Below are 24,817 nucleotides of genomic sequence, written 5' to 3' on the forward strand. Positions count from 1 at the left end.
TCTGCCCTCAAAAAGACCCATTTTGGTAGAAGTCTTCCCAGCAGAGGAGGCATTTGACTTGGGTCCTGAAGGCTGCATAGGAGTTCAACAGGAACAGAGAGATGGAAAGGCCCACCCGAAAGAGGGCCCAGTGTTTTTGGTGGGGAGACCTGCCAGGGTGCACAGGCAAGCGCACACGCACACACACACACACACACACACACACACACACACACAGCCTCCCAGCCAGACCCTCAGGCCTGGGGACGCCAGGCCCATCCTGCTCCCGCCTCCCTCCTAAAGAGCCTTTTACTGGCTCCATCCAAAAAACAAAAATTGTTTAACCACCCTCCTATTGCATGGTAAGAAGGGAGGCGGGCCCTAAATCTGGATGGGAATCGACGGGGCCCTGACGGTCCCTCCTGTTTATTAGGACTGAAATGTTTACTCGGCGATAAGGAGCCGGCTTTCTCGTGGAGATCTGTGCGCTCTTTTTCAATTACCCCTCGTCTTTCTCTGCCACTTTCGCACTAAAGGGATAATAAATGTATCGGAGCGTTTCAATTATTCATCTAAATCATGACTGCGCCTGCCACGGCCAAGCTTTACTGACAGATTAATTCGGGGCCGCCTTCCCCTGCTTGCAGCGGCCATCTGGGCTCCGCCCCGCCGGGACCCTGCCGGGACAGCGAGGGCCCACCCGACGGATGGGCGGCTGGGGTCAGGCAGGTCCCTGGCAGGGGCAGAGCCGGATGCTGCCCCATCCCCTCCCACACACACAGCGCCTGCCAAGGACCCCTCTCCTGGTCAGTGGTCCCACACAAGCTTCCTGCCCGCCGGCACTGCACAGCCCAGCTCCCGGGCCCAGCTTGCAAGTTTGTGTCCCGTGCTCCACATCCCATGCCAGGGAGAAGCCCTCTCCTGGCACAGGGCCTTTGCACATGCTGCTCTTGTGCCTGAGGGCTCCTCCTCCTTCCTACCACACCTGCCTAGTTATGTCCACATCAGGGCAGCCCCTCCAACCAGCAGCACCCACTCTTCGGACACACACACACACACACACTGCTCTAGTCACTGAGGGCCTGCTACATCCTGGCACTGTCCTTGGCACTGGGACCTCTCTTGGGCCAGCCTTCTGTCACCTTTGATAATCAGATTCCTGTCTGTGTGATTAAGTACCAGCTGCTCCCCATCAGACTTCCCCACTAAGGGGCAAGCCCAGGGCATCTGTCCGTCCGCCTCCCAGCAGAGTAGGTGCTCATGGACCCCTTGCCCCAGCGCAGGTATCTGTGCATGTCCTTCTTTCACCCACCTCCGTGGCACAGGCAGAACCTGCCACCCGGAGCCCACCCTCTCCTCTCTCCACACTGGCACCTCTGAGTCCCCTTTCCTCTCTCTGTCCCAGAGGCTCTCCTTTGCTCCCACCTGTCTGGCTCTCGCTGGCTCACCTGGCTCACTCACGTCCTCCCCCATCTCCTGCACATGCGCTCTCTCCATCACGCCCTCTCTCCATCACGCCCTCTCTCCATCGCGCCCTCTCTCCTTGTTCATAGGGACCTGCAGCCCTGGGAGGATTAGCGAGGCCTCTAAGGATTCAGGCTTCGACTTCTGCCGGGCTCACTTGCATCCCACGCCTGCCCGGCCGACACTATCTCCCATCACCCGGCGCCACTAATCCGCGATTGCTTCCCACGGCCCCCAGAAAGGGCCTGGCACAGGGGGCAGACGAGGCCCCTTGGCCTTCTTGAGGCCAGGTTGTGTTTAGCTACCCCCTCCTGGGCTGGGCTAGGCTGGGCAGAAGCAGGCAGCCCAAGGGGCCCGTCCAGGGGCTGGACGTGGCTGTGCGCCTGGCTCAGGGCCGGCGGGTGTCCGGGCGTGTATGGCAGGGACCCTCTGACCTGGAGTTGTCCGGAGCAGCGGGCTGTGCTGTGGCCTAGGGGGAAGGGCATTCCTGGAGGAGGGCACGGCCAAGGGCACGGCCAAGGGCCCCAGAGGCCATCTCAGACCCCGCCCCTCCCTGGCTGGAATCTCCCTCTGCTGAGGGTTCCTGCAGATGCAGCCCTTCCTCCCACCTTTCCCCCAGGGGGCTCACGGGCTTTGCGCCCGGCCGGCACTATCTCCCATCACCCAGCGCCGCTAATCCGTGATTGCTTCCCACGGCTCCCAGAAAGGCCCTGCCCAAGCCCCCTGCCCGCAGCCCTTCACCCCCGACCCTCCCAAAGCCTTCTTTCTCCTCACTCAGGCCCAGCCCTGAAGGCGCATCCACTCCTGCCCCCCGCATCTGGCTCTGGACTCTGGCCTCTTCTGCTCTTTCACTGGGTGATATTGGAGCCATGCGTCCCGTCCCTCGCACAGGGCCTGGCGCCTGGCGGGCCCACCTCCCCACTGTCCCAGGCCGTGTCCGGCCAGATGTCATCTCAGGCGGAACCTGAAGGGAGCCCTAGTTTTACTCTGAGCTGCTGATTTTATTTTACGGATTCGTGGGAGCCACGGGAGGTTTTATGAGCAAGGGAGTGAGGCCGTCTCGCCAAGTCCTGCCACCCCTGCCCGACCCCGGCTGAGGCCGGCGGCGGTGGCGCTGACCACTGCGGGCGTTGAGCGCTCACTGCGGGGATGCCAGGGCCCCGCCGAGCCTTCCCTGCGGAATTCACGTACCGTCCTCTCAGCCCTGTGCGAGGTACCGCTAGCATCTCCATTTCGCAGATGAGGAAAAGGAGGCTCAAGTCCCACGAGCTGAGCCACACTGCCCTCCCCCGACCCCAGCGGGCCTTCCCTGGGCGGGAACTCGAACCTGGGCCGGTGGGGCCCGTCCCCTGCCCCCAGCGGGCGAGCTGCCGCTCAGCCCCGGCCTGCGGCTGCCGTGGGAATTTTTAATAACGGGAGTGATTTTTGCATGATGAATGAGGCGCTGCCGTTGTGTACATAATGAAGCCCTAATGTTTTCAAATCCCCATTTAAGGAGCTGATCTCAGCCCGTAATGAATTTCAGATCACATCACGGAGCTGTCGTCCATCCATCTTCTCCCTGGGGTGCCCACCCGCCTTGGCACCTCCAGGGTGGGGCCTGACGAGGGTGGGCTCCGCATCCCCCCAGAGGGCTGAGCCCAAGCCTAGCACAGAGCCAGGGCTGGCATGGGTCTGCTGACTGAATGAGTGACCAGGCGGCAGTGGGACACGGAGGCACCTCTGGCCATGGGGTATCATGTGGCGTCAAGGCTCCCAAACCTCGCCCAGGGCCTGGGAGGAAAATGGGGACCAGAGAGGAAGAGGGGAGGGAGGGCCAGAGAGAAGGGGGCTGAGGCCCCTGGCCTGGGTCATTGTCCTGGGTCTATGGCTGGGCCTGCCCTCAGCAGGTTAGGGGCTGGGGGTGCGGCAGCTCAGGCTTCTGGCCCGTTTCAGCCCTGGCGCTCGGCGTTCGTGCAGGTGGCTGGGGCCTGGGCAGCAGCTGCAGGCCACACTGACAAGGTTGGCATGCGTGGTCTCTCACCACGAGTCCACACCCCGGGTCTAGGGGGCGAGTTTCGAAGTGGGGAGTGATCCCGAGGGCCCTCCAGACCTGCGTGCCGTCTGGGCCTTGGGAAGGGCATAGCCCCCCTGACCCCCACCGCGGCCCCTCAGGCTTCAGGCTCACCCCCCACCCCCGCCTCCCCAGCCCTCCCTGGGCCCAGGGCTTTCGGGGAAACATCGCCACCTGGCAGCGCAGTATGTCCCACCCCTTGACGAAGGGGGCCCCAAGAGCACGAGGGACGGAGGAGTCTTCTGCCTGGGAGTCCCTGGCTGGGCCTTGGTCTCCCCATCTGTAAAATGGGGTGACATGTGATAACACACGGGGCACTTTGGTACCAGCTCGAACAGAGGGAGGTGCTGTTATTGACCTTGGGCAGAGGAAGCTGAGCGCAGAGCAGGTGGAAGAGCCCTGGGGAGGGGGATTTGGGGCTCCCAGAGCCACGCCCCCCATGGGCCGGCAGGGGAGCTCATCTCAGGGGCCCTGGGTCCCAGCACCAGATGGCACCACCCAGGCCTGTCCTCTCCCTTCCCTGACCCAGGGCCCCCAGGAGCACACAGCAGCAGAGCAGGGCAGGGCGGAGGGCTGCAGGCAAGGCTTCCCAACCCCCACCTGGCTGAGGTGGCTTGGCCTCCACGAGCCTTTGTCCCGGTCCCCCTGAGCTGGGGGCTCTGAGCCTGGGCCCCCCGTGACTGAAGGAGTTGCTTAGTCACTCCAGCCCCGAGTCTCCCACCCCCGGGCCACTGCTCAGCAAACTCAGTCCTCCCACAACTTTCTGAGGCCAGTTCTGAGGCTCAGAGAGGTACAGTGACTTGCCCAAAGCCACCAGCAAGCTTGCAGGCAGGATTTCTGGGAAGAGAAATCCCAGAGTGGGCGACGCAGGGGGCCAGACCCACAGGGAGGGCAGAGGGGGGGTGGGGACCAAGGGGCAGGCCCGGCGGTCAGGGACGCCTGGCCTCGGTCAGAGGCACAGCTGCCCTCCTCTCCCCCAGGCCACCGGCCTCCTGTGTTCCTGTAAATAATTAATTAGCCCCTGCTTGCTTGTTTGTTTAGCATGAGGAATGCTCCCCCACTGAGACGCATTTATTGCTGAATAAATTTAAATATCTAATCTTCCCTTCATGAATATTACAGCACCCTAAATAGCGGCCAACATATCCTAAGCGCCTTGGCAAATGGCCCCCTTGGGAGCCTGCCTGCTTTGCCTCCGCTGGCTCTGAGGAGGTTCCGGCTCCAGCCCCTGCCTCTCCTGGCGCCCTCCCGGCCCAGGACCTGCTAGGAAAGGGCCCGGAACGAGCCGATGCTCCCGAAGGCTGAGCGCAGGGCGTGCAGGCCACACTGGTGGCAGGAGGCTGGGGTGGGCCTCCGAGCGGGGGGCCACTGGGCTTATCTGGGGAAGGCCCTGGACGGGGTGGAAGGTCAGGGCTGGAGCAGAGAGAAGGCAGGCAGCATCGGAAGAGCTCAGGAAGGAGGCAGAAGAGATGAGGGAGACAGGAGGGGTGGGGGGACCAGGGCCCCGAGACAGCCTTGCTGGCCTGGGTGGAGGCAGCGGCCAGGCTGTGGGTGCAGCTGGTCGTTGTCATCCTGCTCTGGGAGTGGTCCCAGAGCACTCAGCAACCAGAGGTCCCCAAGCAGTCCCGCCGTTGGGAGGGGGGTGTCTCGATGTGGGGAGGGGACAGGAGCCAGGCTGCAGGGGCTGGCAGTGAGGAGACAGCGGCCACAGACAGAAGGGCACCCCCCCCCCGACCCTGGTGTGTGGGTGCGGAGGGCAAACAGCGGTCAGCCAGCCTGAGCGGGAGGCTCCGGGCGGGTCGGAGAGATGGGTCCCTTCGTGGTCCTGGAGGAAGTGGAGCCGTCCAGCTGTGTGACTCTGGGCAAGTTCCTCACCCTGCCTATGCCTCAAGCTCTTCTTCTCTAAAGCAGAAAAAATAATAGCACTTCCTAGGGTGGCCTTGGCCGTGAGGACCAAACTAGATGATGGATGTACACGGCCCAGTGCCCTGCTCACTCTGAGACTGAAACTGAGCCAGATGGGGGAGCTGAAAGGTGGAGGAGCGAGGAGGGGGCTGAGGAAAGAGGCAGAGCGCCCTTAGGGCCATCTTCCGACAGACAGACGATTTGACCTTGACCTAGCAGAGACATCCAAGGAAGACCCTACCGCCTACCACGTGGGTTCAGTCTCCCCAGGAGAGACCCCAGATTTCCTGCTGTCTCAGGGCAGGGTGGGGGGCAAGGTGGAGGTTTGATTGTAGCTGGGGGGACCAGGGAGGGGACTGAGGGTCACTTGGTATGAACTGGGGACACCCTCCTTTCGGTGGGTGGGTCCGGGTCTGGTGGTGGGTAGGGAGGAAGGACGTCGCCCTTGGATCTGCCCCCAGGAAGCCTCCTCCTTCCAGTCTCAGGGCTCAGCTCGGGCCGCTGGAGGAGCCAGGACAGAGCTGTGGGGGCAGAGCCAGGGGACCTGTGAGTCATGGTACAAGACAAGGAAGGGGCTGGCCTTTGGGCCTAAGGCTAAGGACCGAGGGGCTGGGGGCCTCCTCTGGCCCTCGGGGATGGGGAGAGCAAGGCTGGTATGTGCAAGGGAGGGGGCAGGAGGGACCCAGGCTGCTGAAACCCTGAGTGCCAGAGCAGCGTCTGTGCGCAGGCTCTCGTGGGGGTGGGTTGGGGGGCAGGGGCAGAACTCAGGGCCTGGCCCTCATCTCTGCTTTGGCTGAACTGCTCCCCAGGCGCCTGCACAGCAGTCACCCGGCCCCCTGCCCTGTTCTGGATGCTGCTGGGGAGCGGGGGGGGGGGGGGGGGGGGGCCTCCAGCCCAAGGGCTCCGTTAGCGCCACTTCCTCCCTCCTCCTCCCACCTCATGCCCCCAGGTCAGCCCCAAAGGCCTGGCTGCAGGCCTGTTCACTTCTGCAGGAAACATTAAGTCCCTGAAACACAGATCTCGCTGAGCTCCACTTCCGCACGGCCCCCACCGCGGGCCAAGGTCGCCTGCAGGATGGACAGCACTGGGAGATGGCAGGCAACCAGGTGCCAAGTGGATGAGACCACTGGCGCGGGGCCGGGGGGCCCCCAGGAGAGCTGGCTCCCACAGGTCCCCGTGCCACCCCATACACCCTGGATGACACTTCTCACCACGCTCCCAGGTGTACACACATGGGCACGGCCTCTGCTCTCACTGTCCTAGTAACAGCCAACACACCCAGCACCTTCACCCACGCCAGGCACTCTGGCTTAAGCACTTTACAGAAATTGACTCACTTATCCTTCCAATAGCCCTATGAGGTGGGTGCTGCTATTATCCCATCTTATAGATGGGGCAGTGCTTGATTCACAAGTACACTAATTATGCCTGGGTCACACATCTGTGACTGGCAGAGCTGGCATTTAAACCTGGTGCACACTCTACTGGGTGGTTGCCTGGCACCCCCACCTACAATAGACACACTGCACATGGATGTTGCACATGCAGGCTGTATACCCACTGAGCCACACCTGGATACACAGCCGGACCCGCTCTCCATCCCCACTCCATGGGCTGCAGCTGCCTTTATCCCTGCCCAGGAGAGGAGGGGGTGGGGCACCCAGTCCCAGATTCCCTCCCAGGGTGCCCCCAACTCCTCTACCCCCGACTCCAGGGACACTCTGGGAAATCGCCTGGTGCCAGCTCTGAATGCAGTTGCAAAGTTAGGTTGATTGGACCCCATAGAGCACAAGAGAAAACCCAAGAAGAGCGGGTGCCCCAACAGGTGTCCCTGGACCTGGGCCAAGATGCTGGGGGTGGGGCTATGATGAAGGAGCGAGGGCCTCGGTTTGCGCATCTGTAAAATGGGGAAATGATAGTCCTTTCCTGCTGCAGAGCTTTGAGCTTGGTGTGCACGCTCCTGGCACAGGCCCAGGGTGCAATCGGAGCTGGGGACCTGCCAGAGGCGGGTCATGTTCTCCTGGTCAAGATGTCCACTCCTTCCTTGAGGAGGGGGGAGAATCGCTGTCCCTATTTTCTAGATGAGGCAGTGGACACTCTGAGAGGGTAAAGTACTTGCCAGGGTGCCCCAGGCCAAGGGGGGCGAGCCAGGACTTGACCCTGCCAAGACCGAACCCCGCCTCTCCCGAAGAAGCGTCTCCTCCGAGCCTCCCGCCGCGCCCGAGTTGTTTATCTGGGTCTGGGTCCCCAGGGCCGCCCTCGGATAAACGAGCCCAGGCCTGGCCCCAATTAAGCCGGATGCACTAACGAGGCAGCTCGTTAACGAGCTGGGGCGCGCGTCCGGAGACACCTGCGCGGCCGGGAGGCGTGGCTCCAACCACCTCCCCGCGCGGCGCAGACGAGGAGCTGCAAGACCTCGCTCAAGGCCAGGAGCGGATCTGCCACTTGTAACCAGGTGGACTCAGTTTCCTTGTCTGTAAAGTGGGTCTTAGAGTCTGGAAAGTGGGTCCGAGGGGCCTCGCCTTGGGAGGTCGACCTTGGGATCCTGCACGCGGTGCGGGTCGGCGCGCTCGAGCACCTGGCGCGGAAGCGGCGACCGGCAGCCGGCCCTGCGGCACGTCCGGGCGAAGGCTGGGGGGCGAACATCCAGCCCCCTTGATGGGCTCGGGCTGAGGTTCCTACCGCCGCTAACCCCGCCTCCTGGAGCAGCCTCCGTCTGGGGAGATCTCAGCCCCGCCGCGCCCCGCCTGCGTACCCGGGAAAGAGCAGGGCGGGCCGGGCGCGCCCTCTGCCGGCTGGTTAGCGCCGGCTCCCGCCAGGGCCCGCTTTGGCTCCTCTGCGCCTGGTTTCCCCCAGGAGTGGAGCAAGTGTGGGCCGGGGAGGAAGGGAGCGGCTGGAGGCCGCGGGAGAAAGGCGCGGTACCTGGTGAGTCCCGCATAGCCAGAGCTTTGGGAATATTAAGTCCGTGGGCCTCGGCCTTCTCTGTAAAACGGGCTCACAGGGTTGCCACGGGGAGCCCCACGTTCACTGCCCCCTCCCCGGCAGTGGACGGCTGCATCCACCGGGCCGCTGGACCCCTGCTCACCGACGAGTGCAGGACTCTGCAGAGCTGCGAGACCGGCAAGGCCAAGATCACCTGCGGCTATCGGCTGCCAGCCAAATGTGAGCCCCCAACACCCCAACAGGGCGCCTTGTATAATTGGAGATTAGGGGGCCACCCCCACAGAATTGCTGGAGGCCTCCTCCAGGGGCCCCTTCTGGTGTGTGCTTTGTTTGCTTGTTTGCTTTTTAGGGCCTCACCAGTGGGGTGGCATATGTAAGTTCCCAGGATAGGGGTCGAATCAGAGCTACAGCTGCTGGCCTACACCACAGCCACAGCAACCGCGGATCTGAGCTGAGTCTGCGACCTACACCGCAGCTAAAAGCAACACCAGAGCCTTAACCCATTATGCATTATGGCGGCCAGGGAATCGAACCCGCATCCTCATGGCTACTAGTCTGGTTCGTTTCCACTGCGCCACAACGGGAACTCCCTATGTAAGGTATGTATGGTTTTTTTTTTTCGGGGGGGGTATCTTTTTAGGGCCTCATCTGCAGCACATGGAGTTTCCCAGGCTAGGGGTCAAATCAGAGCTGCAGCTGCGGGCCTCCGCCACAGCCACAGCAACACAAGATACAAGTTGCATCTGTGACCTACGCCCGCAGCCGGCGGCAATGCTGGATCCTGAACAAGGCCAGGGATGGAACGCGCACCCTCAGGGATACTGGTCGGGAACCCGCTGAGCCACAAGGCAACTCCGCGGAGGCACTTCTTAAGTGCCAGGGCCTGGCCCCTCCTCGAACGCCCCTTCGGAAGGAGGTGGGGGGAGGGGAGGCATGGAGACTGGGGGAGGGAAGAGCTAAGCCTCAGCCAAGTCCCTACAGATGTGGGGAGTGGGCCCAGCATGGGCCTGCGCGTGTGTCGAGGTGTGGGTTTAGGCTCGAGGGCACACCTGTGTGTGCTCATGGGTGAAGTCCTTCCCAGGGGAGTCTCAGAGCTTGGGGGGAGGGGCCTGTTTCTTGTCCCCTCCAGGGCCCTGGCCTGCTGGCGAGAAAGATGGGGACCGCGTGAAGCTCCGGGTTGGTCTGATCTTGTCGCCTCCCACAGATGTCATCCACACGGTGGGACCCATCGCCCACGGAGAGCCCAGCGCCAGCCAGGCTGCCGAGCTCCGCAGCTGCTACCTGAGCAGCCTCGACCTGTTGCTGGAGCACCGGCTCCGCTCCGCGGTGAGGGGCGCCAGGCGGCGGCGGAGTGGGGGGCGACGCGGGGGCGGGGACGGAGGGGGGGTGGCCTGGCGGGAGGCGGAGCGGAGAGTGACGCGGTCCCCAATCCCTTCTCACCCCTCAACCTAGGCTTTCCCCTGCATCTCCACGGGAGTGTTTGGTGAGTGGGGTCTGGAAGAGGAAGGGCGGGGGTGGGCAGGGGGCGGGGGCCCGGGCCGAGGAGGGGCGGGGCGAAGCGGCGGTGGGCGGGCCCTCCCCGGGACTCACTCCCGCCCCGCCCCGCCCCGCCCCGCCCGCAGGCTACCCCAATGAGGCGGCGGCCGAGGTAGTGCTGACCGCGTTGCGGGAGTGGCTGGAGCAGCACAAGGACAAGGTGAGGCCTGGGCCCAGCCCAGGGGATCAGACGCGGGTGGGGCACGGGGGCGAACTCCAGCCCCGAAGACCAGAGCGCCAAGCACTTGGGGCTCCGACCTCACCAGGGCTCTGTGTCCCCTCTCCTTTCCCGTTAACTCCCCAGGGCACAGACAGGGTAGTGCGAGGAGGGGACAGGGGGGCGCACCCCACGCCACGAGCCCCTTCTGTAGTGTAGCGTGAGCTCAGCTCAGCTACACTGAGCGCCCCAGGGGCAAGGTGGGTGAAAACCTGCAGGGCGGTGAGGAGCCCGGGAGCGGGGGGGTCGGTGGCTTCCGCCCAGGCTGAGCCCCCGGCCCTGACGCAGGTGGACCGGCTGATCATCTGCGTGTTCCTGGAGAAGGACGAGAACATCTACCGGCAACGGCTCCCCTACTACTTCCCGGTTGGTATGTACCCTGCGGTGCCAACCCTGGGCTGCCCCTGCCCCGCCCCCACCAGCAGGTTCTCACTGTCCTCTGCCTTCCAGCCTGACGGCACCCCGCCACCTACCCTGACCAGGACTGGTAAGAAGGGCCTGGCCCTCCGTGTGGCTGCCCACTAACCTCGTGCCCACTAACACCCACTCCCCCTGCCCTCCGCTCACCCCCACGCAGGGAGGCCAGGGAGACAGCTGGGAGGCGGGGGGGAGGCCCACAGCCCCGGGGCTCTGACCTCTGCCCTCCCCGCAGACTCGCCCGGGCCTGCCGGACCTCGCTCCCAGCTCTAAGAAGTCGAGGAAGCCTGCATCTGGGCCTGGCCTGGCCACCCCGTTCTGTCCCTCTGCTTCCTGCCCCCTCAGGAGCCTCCTAATAAAGACCATGAGTGTTGCAGCTCCTGTCCCAGCCCTGGCTGGCGGGGAGGGAGGCAGCCCGGGTGCGGAGGGGTGCTTTGGCCTAGAGGGGCTGGCGAGCGCGCTCAGTGAGCCAGGCAGGTGGAGGCACGGGCCAGACAGCAGAGGTGGGCAGCACTTCACATTTATTGAGGGCCTGCCCCCAAGGAGCTCACAGCCTGGGGGCTGAGACCCCACATGTGCCGGGGGAAGTGAAGAGAGGAAGGCAACGCAGACATCGCGGCCCAAGCAGAGGGGATGCAAAGCAGGCACAGGCAGGGGGTGGTGGGGTGGGGGAAGAACGGGGGCCTGGCCAGCCCCGCTAGACTCCGGGAAGGACAGGCTTGAGGACAGCCCTCCCCCGCCCGGAGGGCAGCACCTGGGGTGCACTAGGGCGGCCCAGCTCCTCCGCCTACCCTGAGCCAGGCCGCACCCTCAGGCCAGCCCTCTCCACCATGCAGACCCCTGATGGAGGGCAGGTGGCCGGGGAGGCCAGGGCAGCAGGGCGGAGGCGTGGCCTATGAGGGCAGAGCTGGAAGCCTTGGTGGTCCTGGGGCTCTGGGCCAGTCTCCAAGGAACTTCCAAATTCCCCTGGAAGGCCTGGCCGGCTAAGGAGGGCAGGGGCAGAGGCCTGAAGGGAAGGAAGCAGAGGCCCAATAACCAGGAGGGGTCCCCAAGAGGCCTAGCCCCCTCAAAACTACTCCTGGCGGGGAGGCTTGGGGGTGGACAGGTGGAAGGCTGAGAGGAAGCCACCTGAGGGGGGTGGGGCAGCCAGACAGAGAGCAGCCAGGAGGGCAGCAGCAGAGCAGGGACACGCACACACGCGGCTCACCACCAGCGTCCCCTTTAATAAAACATGGAAGGTCGTGTGACAGGGAAGGGCGTGGGGGGTGAAGTACGACCATTTACAACCACAAAAAAAACCTCTGTACATGTCTAGTGCCTGGCAGAGGGGAGGGCAGGCAGGGCGGCGGCAGGCCGGGCCAGCCCTATTTGTAGAGGATGTCGTAGTGTCCAGGCCGGTAGAGAAGGTAGACCTTGGGCTCGGAGCCCTCGGGGAAGATGTGGGGGTTGGTGGTGCCGCCCTCGCCGCGGTCCATGTACTCCACCTGGATGGAGACGCTGAGCGCCTGGGCCAGCGCGATGATGTGGATGTGGTCGCTCTCCTTGCACATGGGCTCCACCTCCTGCAGCACAGGGGCCGCTCAGGGCCTGGGTCTTGGCGCCTCCGCACCCCCAGCCACCCGGTGCACCCCCGGGCCCCGAGGCTCCCACCCTGAGGCCCCAGCGAGTCTGGGGAGCGGGGAGGGGGCAGCACCTGCTGGCAGAACTCCTTGACGGTCCGCCCACCCTCGATGAAGTGCTCGAAGAACTTGCTCTCGCGCTGCAGGTAGCCCGAGGTGAGCAGCCGCAGGTAGACCACCAGGTAGTCCGAGGTGCTCTGGTCGTTGAAGGAGGCCAGCAGGTCGGCCACTGAGGTCTGCTTCTCCACCTGCTCGATTAGGTCCATGAACTGCCGCCCAAGGGGGACAGAGAGCAAGTGAGGGAGGAGATGGGCCGATGCTGCCTCGGCCAGGCCCCCCGCCCTCCACCCGGCCGAGAGGCTCACCGTGTTGTGGAAATCCTCAATTGTGAATTCGGTGAAGCCCTGGGACACCAGGTCCTCTTTGCTCTTGGCAGACACAGCCTTGAACCTGCGGCCGGGAGGGAAAGAGAGGCTGCGCGGGCTCCTCGGCCAGCAGAGAGGCCAGCTCAGAGGTGGGGGCCCAGGCAGCACGGGAACCGCACCTCCTGGTCCCCAGGAGGATGGAGGGAGCCCCTCGGGCCCTTCCTAGGACCCTGCCCCACCCGCCTCTTTGTGCTCGAGGGCCCTCCCTCCTCACCGCTGCAGCTCCTTGCTGTCATCCAGCAACGCCTCCAAGTGGGAGAAACCGAAAGCACGATAGAAGCAGTTTCCATCAGGCCTGGTCTTGCGGATGTACGAGTACTTTTTGTGGAGGTCCTGCGGAGAGGCAGCCCCCGCCCCACCCGGGCCCATCAACATCAGGCCAGAGCCAGGGCGGGCCAAGGAAACCGCCCTGACAAGGTTGCTCTACAGCAGGTGGCAACTAAGCTCCAAGCAGCCACCTGCCATCCTTGGCTGCTGACTCTGGTGATGCTGCCAGAGCCCCCAAAGCCTCTGGAAACTGACTTCTGGACACACAGGTTGCACGGGTCACCAGCGGCTGGGCAAGTGACTGAGTCCCTGATCAAAGCAGCTTTTCCAGGGAAGGACCTTTCACACTTGGAGAGCTCCAGGGCAGCGTGGTGCCCATGGCACAGCCTGGGGCTGGACACAGCCTCCCTCACCTCCTTCTAAGCTCTACCCCGCCCACCCTCAGGCACTGGCTCCATCTTTTCTGGTTCCCTCCTCAAACTCAGTGAAATTTCTTCTTCTGTCTGTTGAACCTCCCTGTAGGAGTCAAGGCCTCGCTCCCTCAGCCTAGGCGCCCTCCCCTTCTCCCTGACACCCATCTCATACCTTTTCTGTTCTCTTCAAACCCCCACCCACCTTGACCTTGCTTCCTTTTGGACTGAAGACTTCCCCTGAGAACCCCAGCCCCCATGGCACACCTGCCCGTGGCCTTCACTCTGGGCCCTGGGAGGGTCTGAGGCCGCGCCCAGAGCCACGCCTCCCTGGGATGCGACACTGTTCCAGGGGGTCGCCGCCCTCCCTACAGGTTCAGACCCATCAGCATTTAAACACCAGGAGAGTTCTCCCTTTAAAAAAAACCTTTGCTTCACACGAATTCCTTTCCAGCTACCACCCAATTTCCCTGCCCCGTGCACTGTCTCCGTCCCCTCCTGCTGTGACCTCAATCCAAGCAGGCTTTTGCTCTAGTGAAGGTCACGGATGCCTCTTAAGTCCAAGGGTCCCCCTCTTCCCCAGACCGACTGCTCAGCAGTGCCCACGTGTGTGGTGACACCCCCCTTACTTCCCTTCCCGGGCCTGCAGCTCCCTCCTCATCTAACCTGGGAAGGTGACGGCTGCCACCAAACCACACACACCCTGCCTCAAGACCCCGTGTCACCTGCCAGAAGACAGTCACGCCACAGACCATGCCGGCGCCTGCCGCGTGAACAGCACATCCCTGCTCAGGCCTGGGGCAGCTTCTGTCTGGCTCTACTCCTCTCCTGACCTCATCGCTCGTGGAATTTCAATGGGACTCTTCCCCCGCCCGCTTCTGGGCCTCAACTCCAGCTGTGACTCACACATCCGGCGGCCGTGCCCCCACCTCCTCGGCTGCCCAGCCACAGGCAGCCGCGGCCTCGCGACTCCCGGGCTGCTCTCGGGCTTCCCCTCGGCACCCCGGACTCCACCTTCCGGCTGAGGAGCCAGAATCTCACAGCCTCTGTCGACGCTGCCCTCGCCACACCCAAGCCGGCCACGGATCCTCTGGCTTCACCTTCAAGACCTTCCTCATGCGACCGCTTCCAGGGGTGGGGGGGGTGCCCAGTCCCCATCCCCGCGGCTGGTATCACAGAAGCCGCCTCGCGCTGCCTCCGCCTCCCTGCCCAGTCTATCCTCACCCCAGCCCCGCAGCGACCAGAGAAACCCCCTGGACACTCGGCTCCCCTGGAGCCCCTTCCCTGGCTACCCCCACCCCCACCTTGCCCACGTCCCACCCTCTCCTGCTTCCTCTGCTCCCTGTTCCAGCCGCTCTGGCCTCCACCCGGCCGGCTCCCCTGCCCCTTTCGGCTCATCACTCAGACACCACCTTCCCGGCGGGGCCGCTGCCCCCCGCCCATTTAAAACTGCGAGCTCTCCCTGTCCTGCTTCGCTCTTCTGCATCGCACTCGCCCCCTCCAACACCCATCCGCGTCACCTCTGGCTTAATGCCTGTCTGTCCACTATGACCCTGACCTTCTAAGGGCCGGAGTCTGACCGCTGTAGACACGACTCCACCTCCAGAACATCAAACAGTGCCTGGCCCACAGGATGTGCTCGTCCTGCGTGTTAAGTGAACAGGACAGAATGGGTACCAAGAGCCCAAATCACTGCAGCGACCAGAACAGGGGCCACCTACTCTGGGCCAGGCCCTTTGCTGGGGGCTGACATCCCTGTCTTCAGATCCTTCCTCCCAGGGGCCCACCTCACAGACAAGCCAAGTCACGCAGGTCTGTCTGCGCCTGGGCCCCTCCCAGGAAGCAGAGGGTGTGGGGTCGGCACATGGAGGCAGAGCTCCTGCCCGCACAGCGCACAGAGGCCACTTAACAGTCGCCCAGTGACTCGATGGGAAGAAGACAGGCCCATCCTGTCAGTTTTACCAGGGAGTCCTCGTGCGACAGGCAGGCCTTGAACCACGGCCCCAGGGCCCCACTCTGCTATCCCACTGGACTCACGGCCCAGAGCCCTGGGCTCGGCACCTTCCGCCATCATCTCCTTCCAGCCTCACGACCAGCCCACAAGGCAGACAGCCCCCCCAGAGAGAAGAGATCAGTGGGGGACCCAAGAAGTCCCAAGATCACACAGAGGTAATGAAGCCAGAACTCGAACCCAGGCCCCAAAGCCAGTGTTCTCTCTCCACAGGCCTCCTGGGTATATCACACACACACCCTGAGCAAGGGGTCCGAGGAAACCGCAGGCCACACACAGCTGAAGCTGGCAGGTGTGTCACCCGACCCGCTCAACACTGTCAATTTCGAGTAGCTGCCAACTATTAGGAGTCTGGAGATTTTACAACAAAATAACTTCTGGCTTGTCCTGGAAGCCCCAATGCAGCGACGGCCATGGACACTCCGAGTCGCCCCAGGAGTTTCCACTCCTTGCTACTCCCTGACGCCGAGCAGCGGTGTGGCTGTTACCACCAGGCCTGGGCACCTTCAATCACCTGGGTAACGTGCCTGGCCCTGAGATGGCTAATCCCCAAGCCCTCCTTTCAGGTGGAAGGTTCTATGCATCTCTGATCTTCGGGGGAGCTGGGGGAGGAGTAGCATTTACTAAGCCTGCAGGCTGTGCCCATGAGATGCTGTTTACATGTGCCACTGTCACACTTCACACTCCCAGCTCCCAGAGAAGACAGGGGGTTGTCAAGGAACTCACCTGTTTGTAAGTGACACCCGGGTCCCTTTTCCCCTGCCTCTCCGCAGGTCCCCAAGGCCACAGGCCTCCTCCCAGCTGGCTCAGCCCCAAGTCAGCCCTGAGACCGTCAGCTCCCGCCTGCCCCAGGCCCCACAGGCACCATCTCCCTCAGTCTGCGACTGCCCCGGGGGCAGATGCTTTCACCTTCCCGATTTCACAGATGAGCGCCATGGCTCAGAGATGGCGCAGCAGCTGCTGGAGACACAGCTGCTGTGTGGCAGAGTATTTGAATCAAGGTCTTTTTGGTTCCGGAGTCTGAACACTGACGGACCAGTGACCAGAGGGCCCCCCCAACATCCTGCCCTCTCTGAGGCCAGGCCCAGCGAGGAGCAGGTCTCAAGCAGGCATGCTCCTGCCCCTGCCCCTACCCAAGGGCTCTTCCTGCCCCCTTGGCCAGGCTCCCACCTTGATCTTCTGTTGATAGATGTTGTCGTCCTCGGCATACTCTTTGTACAGGACGGAGAGCTCCAGTCGCTCCGAGACCAGAGGGTTCTGCACAGCAATCTGCAGGGGCAGGAAATCCATCAGATGCTCTGACAGGTGAATGCAATGACCCACACCCAGCAGCGAGAACACCTGAATGACGGTGCTGGGCCAGTCACTCAGTAGCAGTGACCCTCTCCCCTACAGGCGTTCCGTACCCAGAACAGCTTGGAGAGGAGGGGACTTCCAAAATAGAGAGAAACAACAGGCCGCAGGCCCAGCTCCTGCATCCCCAGAGTAGGGCCGCTGGCCACAGCCCCTCACCTCTTGCTGAATTCGGTCCTGCTGAGCCATGATGGCTTCATCATAGGCAAGACAGTTAACACCTGGAATAAGGAAGAAAGCCAAGGTTTACAAGGGGCCCTGGTTAGCCCCACTGTGGGCAGCTGTGTCGAGGACAGGAGCAGCCCAGGGCCAGGAGAGCAGACCTGGAATGTGGAGGCACCCGTCAAACCCTGCCCCACCCCAACTGTGTGATCTTGGCAGGTCCTTTCCTTTCCTGGGCCTTCGTTTTCTCTTCCTTAAAATGAGGGGGCAAAGGTGACCACTCTTCTGGCTCTAACAACCCCCCTTTCCCCTTGCTTTCTAACAGCACTTCCCAGCAGCCTGGGGAGGCCCTGGAGCCAGGCGGGGTCTCTTGGGGAAAGAAAGATGAGGCGGCAGAGTCCTGGGCCTGGGCCGGATGAGAGCTTCCTGTGAGTCTGCACTCTACCCAATCACACCCCTCCTCCTCCTCCTGCCATCCTGGGGACTTTTTTTTTCTTTCATTCTCTTTTGGCCACACCCGCAGCATATGGAAGTTCTTGGGGCAAGGATGGAATCCAAGCCGCAGCTGTGGCAACACCAGATCCTTAACCCACATGCCCCGCCAGGGATCCAATTGGCGCTTCCAGAGACAAGCCAGATCATTAACCCACTGTGCTACAACAACTCTCCATCCTGCATACGCCCATTTTAGATAACAAATGCAGACAGGTGACGTAACCCCCCCCAAGGTCACAACCAGAAAGACCTGTGGTCAAATCCAGGTGTGTCTCATTTCAAAGTTTGAGCTCTTCACAATTACTCCCCCCGGGCCACCTGAGTGCAGAGGCCTGTCCTCGGCTGGAAGCAGGGACTGATACCACCACCATCCCCTCAGCGAGATGTCCTGAGGAGGTGGTTCCTTAGAGGCACACTGTTAAGTGCTCATCCGTGAGTTGAGCAGGTCCACCCTGTGGGCCCCACTCTGAGCAGCCACTGGGGAGAAGCCAAGGGACCTGAATCCTGGCCCCAGCTCTTTCTTAACTTATGTGGTTACAAACAAGTCCCTTCTAGTGGGACGGGTCTCCCAAAGTTCAGTCCTTCAAGTGTGCAGTTAGAACAGGAGGTGTGTCCTGAATGATTTTTAAGGCCAATACTTTTAACTTTGAGCATCCTGGATCCTCGGCTGGGCCTCGACCCATCGCCTACACTGCCCTGCAACAGGAATGTCCCTCTCACCCTGAGGACCTACTCAGGCCCCAGAGTCTATCTTGGGGTGAAAAAGAAGAGAGTGGACCATTTCAAAAGGACCAGCTCTTCAGGAGTCTAAGGATACAACGCCTAGTCAGGCGGAAAGGGGCTACAAAGGCAGAAGAAGGGGCTCTACCGAAAATGAAGGCTGCTGCCCTCAGGGGCACACACCGGCGGCCGCTCAAGACCCCAGGGCGCCCGCAGCATCCCCGGCGGCCTGCCCAGCCCTTTGTGCTCCGCAGCCCGGTGTAATTCGACGCCCTCCCGGGCTTGGGTTGGTCTGGAGAAGGCAGGCGGCCGGGCCCAGACTAGGCCTGGGCCTGACTGCAAGGACCAGGGCTGGACGGCTGGGGACCCCAGGGCCAGGCGCCCGGCGGAGAGGGGGCTGGGTGGGGGGCGGGCGCGGCCCAGGCTCCGCCCCGGGAACGCGCAATGGGGAAGAGCCGCGGGCCCGGGCTAGCACTGCTCTCTCGCACGCCGCCCGCCCGGCCGGGGGTCGCGGCGACCGCTCCTTCCATTGTGAGGGGGAGGGGAGGAGGCGGCGGCGGCGGCGGAGGAGGTGGAGGAGGAAGGGGCCATAAGCGCGCTTCGAAGCTGGCCGCTCCGCCCTTGGCCTCCTCGTGAGCCGGTGACCCGGCATCGCCCCCGCTGGCCTAGGCCGGACAGCCCTCCCCGGGTGGGTACCTTCAGAGTCGCTGCCCAGCGGCTCCTGCTTCTGCTGCTGAGGTTCCTCCGCCGCCATCTTTAAACAGCGCCGCACTGCCGACCACTTCCGGGTTACCAGTCGCCCTTCTCCCGGAAGAGAGCCCCTCCTTGTGGCACCTCCTTAGTAACGCCCCTAGCAACAGGATCCCCTTAGGCGTTGCCACCTGAGGGGCTCCCAGTCCCTCCGGGCTGCGGTGGAAGCCGAGTGAGAGCCAGGCAGTCCCCGCCCACCCTCCACCCGCAAGCTTGCTCAGCTCCATCATCCCAGGCTCCCAATGTGCCCGGTAGTGATAAGAGCCTCCTGGGGCCGCTTCAGTTTTCTTTTCACTGGAGTTTGAAGCGCGGATTGTGTTATTGAGATAAGCAGGAAGATGAAATTAAAATCACTGAAGGCAACGTTCCTGCTTCGGGCTCTAGAACTCATTTCAGGCGCTTACAATGAGGATCACCTGGCGTTAACATCAGAGCCCTGGGCATTACCGCCCCTCTTCCCTGAGCCTCAGTTCTGAGCGGGCATTGGTATCCTGCTTCTGGCAGAAAGAACATGTCCCTTGAGGTCAAAGACCTAACTTTGGACTCTCTGCCCTTATGAATAGGAGGAAATTAGAGATTTGGGGGGGGGATTGTTTGTTAAAGAAAGGAGTTGAGGGAGCTCCCTGGTGGCCTAGGGGTTAAGGATCTGGCATTGTCACTTCTGTGGCTTAGGTCACTGCTGTGGAGTGGGTTCGACCCCTGGCCCAGGAACTTCTGAATGCTGTGGGCACAGTCCAAAAAAAAGAAAAAGAAAAGAAAAAGAAGGGTTGGTAAGAAGGGAAAACAGATTAGTGATTGCCCGGGCTTAAGGAGGAGTTGGGGGCAGAAGGGAAGTGGGTGTGATCGTGAAAAGGAAACAGAAGAGCCTCCTTGTGGAGATGGAAATGCTCTTTCTCTTGATTATATATGAATATCCTGGAATGTGCGGTACTATAGTTTCAGGTGCAAAGCACTACCCGTGGCGGGAAGTGAGTAACCTGTAGACAGGGTAGACGGGATCTTTATGTGTCTACTCAGATTGCCTGTGAATTATCTAAAAATAAAATGTGGAGTCCCCATTGTGGCTCAGCAGGTTAAGAACCCAACATAGTGTCTGTGAGGTTCGATCCCTGGCCCTCGTTCCGTGGGTTAAGGATCTGGCGTTGCTGCAAGCTGTAGTGTAGGTCACAGCTGTATTCAAATGCCTCATTGCTGTGGCTGCGGCGTAGGCCGGCAGCTGCAGCTCCGATTCAACCCCTAGCCTGGGAACTTCCATATGCCGCAGGTGTGACCTTAAAAAGAAAAACAAAAAAATGTGGCAAGGCCTTGGGTGCTAAAGATGCTGTTATTTAATGAGGTTACAATCTGGGGCTCAGCTTCTCAACTTTTCACTATGGAGGGCCTTTTTGTGACATGATAGTGATATGTTAGCACTTGAGGAGGCTGTGCCTGAGCCCCAGTCAGACCCCTCAGTTCCTGACAGCATGGGAGCACAGTGTGGCTGAATGTCTTCGTGAGCTACATCCAGCGCTGGAGCAGGGGCAGCTGGTGCCTGGGCTCATCACACAGCCCACAGAGGCTGTCTGGGCAACACTAGGAATGCCAAGTCTGTGTCCAAGCAACATTGCAAATTACTATGTATTGGGTCACTGAACCTTGGGATTGCTCCAAACTCAAGAAAGCCGAGGGTCCACCATTCGGACCCCATGCCCTTCAAACTGTTCATTCCCTTTCCCAGTTTTAACAATGAAATCTGTAACCGCCAGTCGGATTGTCAGTCAGTAGCACCTGTATTGCCGAAGGAGAAGCTAAGACAGTTAATGACGAAAAGATGATTTCTATTTGGCTTTTTACAAAAATCTTGAAAATAGCTATACGGCAACTCCACTCTTACCCACACTCCTTGTTTTGAGTAGGGAGTCCAGCTCTGGAGAGAGAGAAGGAATCCCCGTTGTGGCCCAGGGCTGGGCTGCAGCAAGGCTGCGGACACCAAATGAATGCCTCCCTCCCACACAAGGGTCTGGGGCTCGAGGAACAGACCTGCCCCCTCAGCGTATACAGGGAGTGCAAATGAGGCCCCCCTCCCCCGACCTGCTGCCCAACTCCCCGCTTGTCAGGCAGAATGGGAAGGAAATGGCCAGAGAGAAGCTTTGGCTCTTCATCCAGCCCCAGGACGGTCAACTTTTGCCCCATTCTTTTGGTTTGGTTTGGTTTTGCTTTTTAGGGCTGCACCTGTGGCATATGGAGGTTCCCAGGCCAGGGGTCTAATCAGAGCTACAGCTACCGGCCTACGCCACAGCCACAGCAACGGGGATCGGAGCCGCATCTGCGACCTACACCACAGCTCACAGCAATGCCAGATCCTTAACCCACTGAGCGAGGCCAGAGATCAAACCCACACCTTTGTGGATACTAGGCGGATTTGTTTCTGCTGAGCCACAATGGGAACACCCTGCCCCACTCTTTTCCATGCCAATTAAGTTGGTGGTTAATAATGGTTTTCTTACCCTCATTCCATCTCTCCTGGTATTTTTACCTTTTTTGGATTTTGGTTGTAGTTTGTTGTTTTGGCCACACCCAAAGCATGCAGAAGTTCCTGGGTCAGGGATCAAACCTGTGACACAGCAGTGACAACACCAGATCCTTAACTAGCAGGCCACCAGGGAAACTCCCTGATTCTCCATCTGGAAGCATCTAAAACCCAACAGCACATTTGCCAGGAATCACCAGCATAGCTCCAGACATTTATCTCTGCCTCTTAATTTGCAAACCTAGCAATGGTCCAGCACTGCTGGTCCTGCCCGCTGAGACCTATAATGAAACAGGCAGCACTGATGCTTGGGTTCAGGCTGCTGTTAGAGACAGTGGCAAAGGTAACAGGGAGCAGCCAGCGAACTGACACGGCATAGATGCCTCCTCCCAGCCCCAGAATGTGCCCCAATGCCACATCCATGACCGTTGGATGGTCAAGTGGAGAGGGGACCCATACCAGGACCCAGGGACTTTGAAGCCTCAGCCAGAGGAAGCACAGAGGCCCTAGAGAGCCACATGGCTTCCAGCGCCACACAACGTCTCAGGGGAGAGAGCCAGGTAACAGGGACATGGCACGGGCCTTGGGAAAGCCACAACCATCCCAAGGGGGGCCACGGCCAGGAGAAAGCCTCAAGGTGAGCCAAAGATGAGGCCTTGGCGATCCCTCCGGAGGCGAGCTTGAGAGTCAGGCAGCTGTCCAGATGGGAAGGGCGGGGGCGTGCCCAGCCCCGAAATGGACCTCCAGAGCTGCCACACAGGAATCACAGTGGCCCACAGCAGCCGGCTCCAAAGTCGTGGTCTAGCAAGGCATTAATGGCACAGAGGCCAGGCTGCTGAAACTGAACAGGCGCCGTGCTTCGGGGGTGCTGGCCGGGGTGATACTTGCCTGCGGGGTTCGCGCCACCTAAGGCAGAAAGCAAGCAGAGGAGGGGGCAGAGGGGGCAAAGGGAGAGCCCTCCACCCCCTCATGCTCCTTCTCGGGGCATTTTCCTCCTGTAAATGCCTCACATCCCAGTTCACCCCAAGTCTGTTAAGGATCCCAGTTCACCCCAAGTCTGTTAAGGATCCATCCACTGGTGCCAGCCCCTCCCGCTGGCCTCGCAGCGCCAGAATGACGCATTTGTTTCCTTAGTGCAGACTCGGTTTAGAACAACGCAAATGAGAGGTCAGAGGTCTGGCATGGGTTCCGTCAGACTAAAATCAAGGTTTGTGCAGGCTGTGTTCCCTTCAAGGGGCTCTGAGGGAGAATCTGCTTCCTACTCATGCAGGCTGTTTGCAGAATCCAGTTCCTTGAAGCTCTGGAACTGAGGTCCTCCTGTCCTTGCTGGCTGTCAACTGAGGGCTGTCCTTAGCTTCTAGAAGCCACTGCACTCCTTGGAAGGCAGCCCATTTCTCCACCTTCTAAGCCCTGCGGCTGGCAGGACCCTCGGGTGGCATGTGTGAGATGCCAGTTATCTTCCGGTCCCGTCCACCTTAAGGACTCCGTATGATTACACTGGACCCACTGGGTAATCTCCCATTTCAACACGCCAGATCCTTAAGCGCTAGGCCACAAGGGAACTCCCGCAGTCCTCTGCTGACACATCACCTGCCACGAAGGCAGCCACCCCTCCAGCCCGTGTGCACCCTAGGGCAGACATCCACGCCTCCAGACGCAGGATAATGACAGCCAGCCAGACACTGCTTTCCAGGAGGACAAGCAACCTTGCTTGCACATAAGGCGGCCCCCAGGCCTCTGACATGGTCAGGAAGAAGGGACACAGCAAGGTGATCAGAGGTAAGGCCCAGTAAAGGACAAGGGAGGAGGGGCTTCCAGCACAACAGCTTGCTCACATGGTAAACTCTCCCATTCACCCAAATCTATGGTCCTGCCCCTTCAAGACACTGCAGCAGCTGCTGGCAGTGGGAGAGCAAGGGTCCTGACGAAGCGGCCTCGCAGTCTGGGAGGCGGGTCGAGATGCACACCTTTGGACGAAGGTAGCTGTCCTGGGCCAAGGGGATCACTGCATCCCTTTGGGCTCCAGGGGCACAAAAATAGGGAGACACCAAATCAAACGCCTTGGCAGGGCAGAGCTACCATACGAAAGACAGCTCTCCTCTCAGAGACTCACGGCCTAATCTGTGCCCACAGCAACCAGGGGGTACTGGACACCCGCCAAAAAGACTAGACAGGAGTTCCCATCGTGGCGCAGTGGTTAATGAATACAACTAGGAGCCATGAGGTTGCAGGTTCGGTCCCCAGCCTTGCTCAGTGGGTTAAGGATCCGGCGTTGCTGTTGAGCTGTGGTGTAGGTTGCAGACTTGGCTCAGATCTGGTGTTGCTGTGGCTCTGGCATAGGCCGGCGGCTACAGCTCCGATTCGACCCCTAGCTGGGAACCTCCAGTCAACATCAATCAGGAAACAGGGGCTGGAGAGAGGAGTATTCAGACAACCTGGGCCTAAAGCCACCCACACCCTAGAACCCTTCAGCTCTCACCCGGCATCTTCGCCCTCCATCCGGCAGCTCCACAGGTGACACTGAGCCTGTGTCTGCTCAGAAATCATTCAGGTCACCCCCACAAAGAGGATGCACAGGAGAACGAAAGCCTCATCCTCCTCCAGAGATAGGACCAGGTTGGAGCCTTCCTTCCACACTGGCAGTCAGAATTCCAGCTCAGCGGGAGCAAGTGCTTCACGTGCCTGTCCCAGCTAAGGAGGCACCCAGGCAAGAATCACTGCGGAAGGACCCTGGGGAGCAGCGATTCTCCAAGTCAAGGAGGGCCGGGGCCGGGGAAGCAGGCAGGGAGAACAAGAAAGCCAGTTGGTGTCTAAGAATTTACCCCAGATGCAGCGCTAGAAGGAAAGGGGTCCCAGGCTGACATAAAGATGCAAGGTTCGGAGTTCCCGTCGTGGCGCAGTGGTTAACAAATCCGACCAGGAACCATGAGGTTGCGGGTTCGATCCCTGGCCTTGCTCAGTGGGTTAAGGATCTGGCGTTGCCGTGACCTGTGGTGTAGGTCGCAGACATGGCTCGGATCTGGCGTTGCTGTGGCCATGGCGAAGGCCGGCAGCTACAGCTCCATTTAGACCCCTAGCCTGGGAACCTCCATGTGCCGCGGTAGTGGCCCTAGAAAAGGCAAAAAGACAAAGGAAAATAAAAAGATGCAAGATTCTATAATAATGTGACCTGCCCCCCCCCCGGGAAAGGCCATGAGCACCTGAGAAGTGGCTGGAGTCCACCGACCAAGGACAGGGAAGGCTGGTCCTGCAGAGAGAAGGCTTCCAGCCGCAGAGTGGGCCCCACTGGACAGACAGACACAGGGTCTTGGGCTCGGCAAAAACAAGAGAGCTAGAGGGGAAGCAGGAAAGGCTGCCCAATGACAACAGGGTTTGTCCTCCACAGAAGCCAGAAGCCATGTAAACAGAGGCAAGCACACAAAGCAGCAAGGATAATGGCTGAGCACACCCGACCCACCACAGCGCAGGGAGCCGGCAGGACCATGGGGCGGCCAGGCCCTCCTCTCCACACCCCACCCAACACCATCCTCAGCGCGAGTAGGAGACGGAGCCCAGGTTCCAAGGCATGAGGAGTTTCTGCAG

The 24,817-nt window shown here is 61.1% G+C and overlaps 2 protein-coding genes across 3 annotated transcripts in view; one reads left to right on the forward strand and one right to left on the reverse strand.

The window, feature by feature from the left end:
• Positions 1-10,890, forward strand: part of MACROD1 (mono-ADP ribosylhydrolase 1) — a 149,456-nt gene extending 138,566 nt beyond the window's left edge. The window contains 7 exon segments of one of the 2 annotated variants that reach the window (NM_001204770.1): positions 8,447-8,563; positions 9,549-9,670; positions 9,797-9,827; positions 9,967-10,040; positions 10,386-10,467; positions 10,548-10,584; positions 10,750-10,849. In NM_001204770.1, coding sequence (NP_001191699.1) covers positions 8,447-8,563; positions 9,549-9,670; positions 9,797-9,827; positions 9,967-10,040; positions 10,386-10,467; positions 10,548-10,552 — 431 coding nt within the window. In that variant the 3' untranslated portion in view covers positions 10,553-10,584; positions 10,750-10,849. 2 annotated transcript variants of the gene reach the window in all.
• Positions 10,891-11,720: 830 nt separating this feature from the next.
• On the reverse strand, positions 11,721-18,751 carry OTUB1 (OTU deubiquitinase, ubiquitin aldehyde binding 1). The gene is made up of 7 exons (NM_001162403.1): positions 18,673-18,751; positions 16,759-16,820; positions 16,417-16,515; positions 12,773-12,891; positions 12,499-12,583; positions 12,208-12,402; positions 11,721-12,076 (listed from the first exon to the last, which is right to left on the reverse strand). Exons 1-7 carry the CDS (start codon positions 18,728-18,730, stop codon positions 11,879-11,881), a joined length of 816 nt encoding a protein of 271 aa, NP_001155875.1. The 5' UTR covers positions 18,731-18,751; the 3' UTR covers positions 11,721-11,878.
• Positions 18,752-24,817: the final 6,066 nt, after the last annotated feature.

Source organism: Sus scrofa, chromosome 2 (genome assembly GCF_054392235.1).
Source record: "Sus scrofa isolate SSC_HxYL_T2T_F1_AM1 chromosome 2, Sscrofa_HxYL_maternal_Yorkshire_Landrace_v2.0, whole genome shotgun sequence".
In the NCBI taxonomy this organism is placed as follows: domain Eukaryota; kingdom Metazoa; phylum Chordata; class Mammalia; order Artiodactyla; family Suidae; genus Sus; species Sus scrofa.

What these genes read in the sequence shown, in the direction of transcription:
- OTUB1 (NM_001162403.1), bottom strand. Translation starts at nt 18,730, where the DNA reads ATGGCGGCGGAGGAACCTCAGCAGCAGAAGCAGGAGCCGCTGGGCAGC. An exon ending in TCTATCAACAGAAGATCAAG is followed by an intron (nt 12,892 to 16,416) that starts GTGGGAGCCTGG and finishes GCCTCTCCGCAG; the next exon opens with GACCTCCACAAAAAGTACTC. An exon ending in TCAAGGAGTTCTGCCAGCAG is followed by an intron (nt 12,077 to 12,207) that starts GTGCTGCCCCCT and finishes CCTGTGCTGCAG; the next exon opens with GAGGTGGAGCCCATGTGCAA.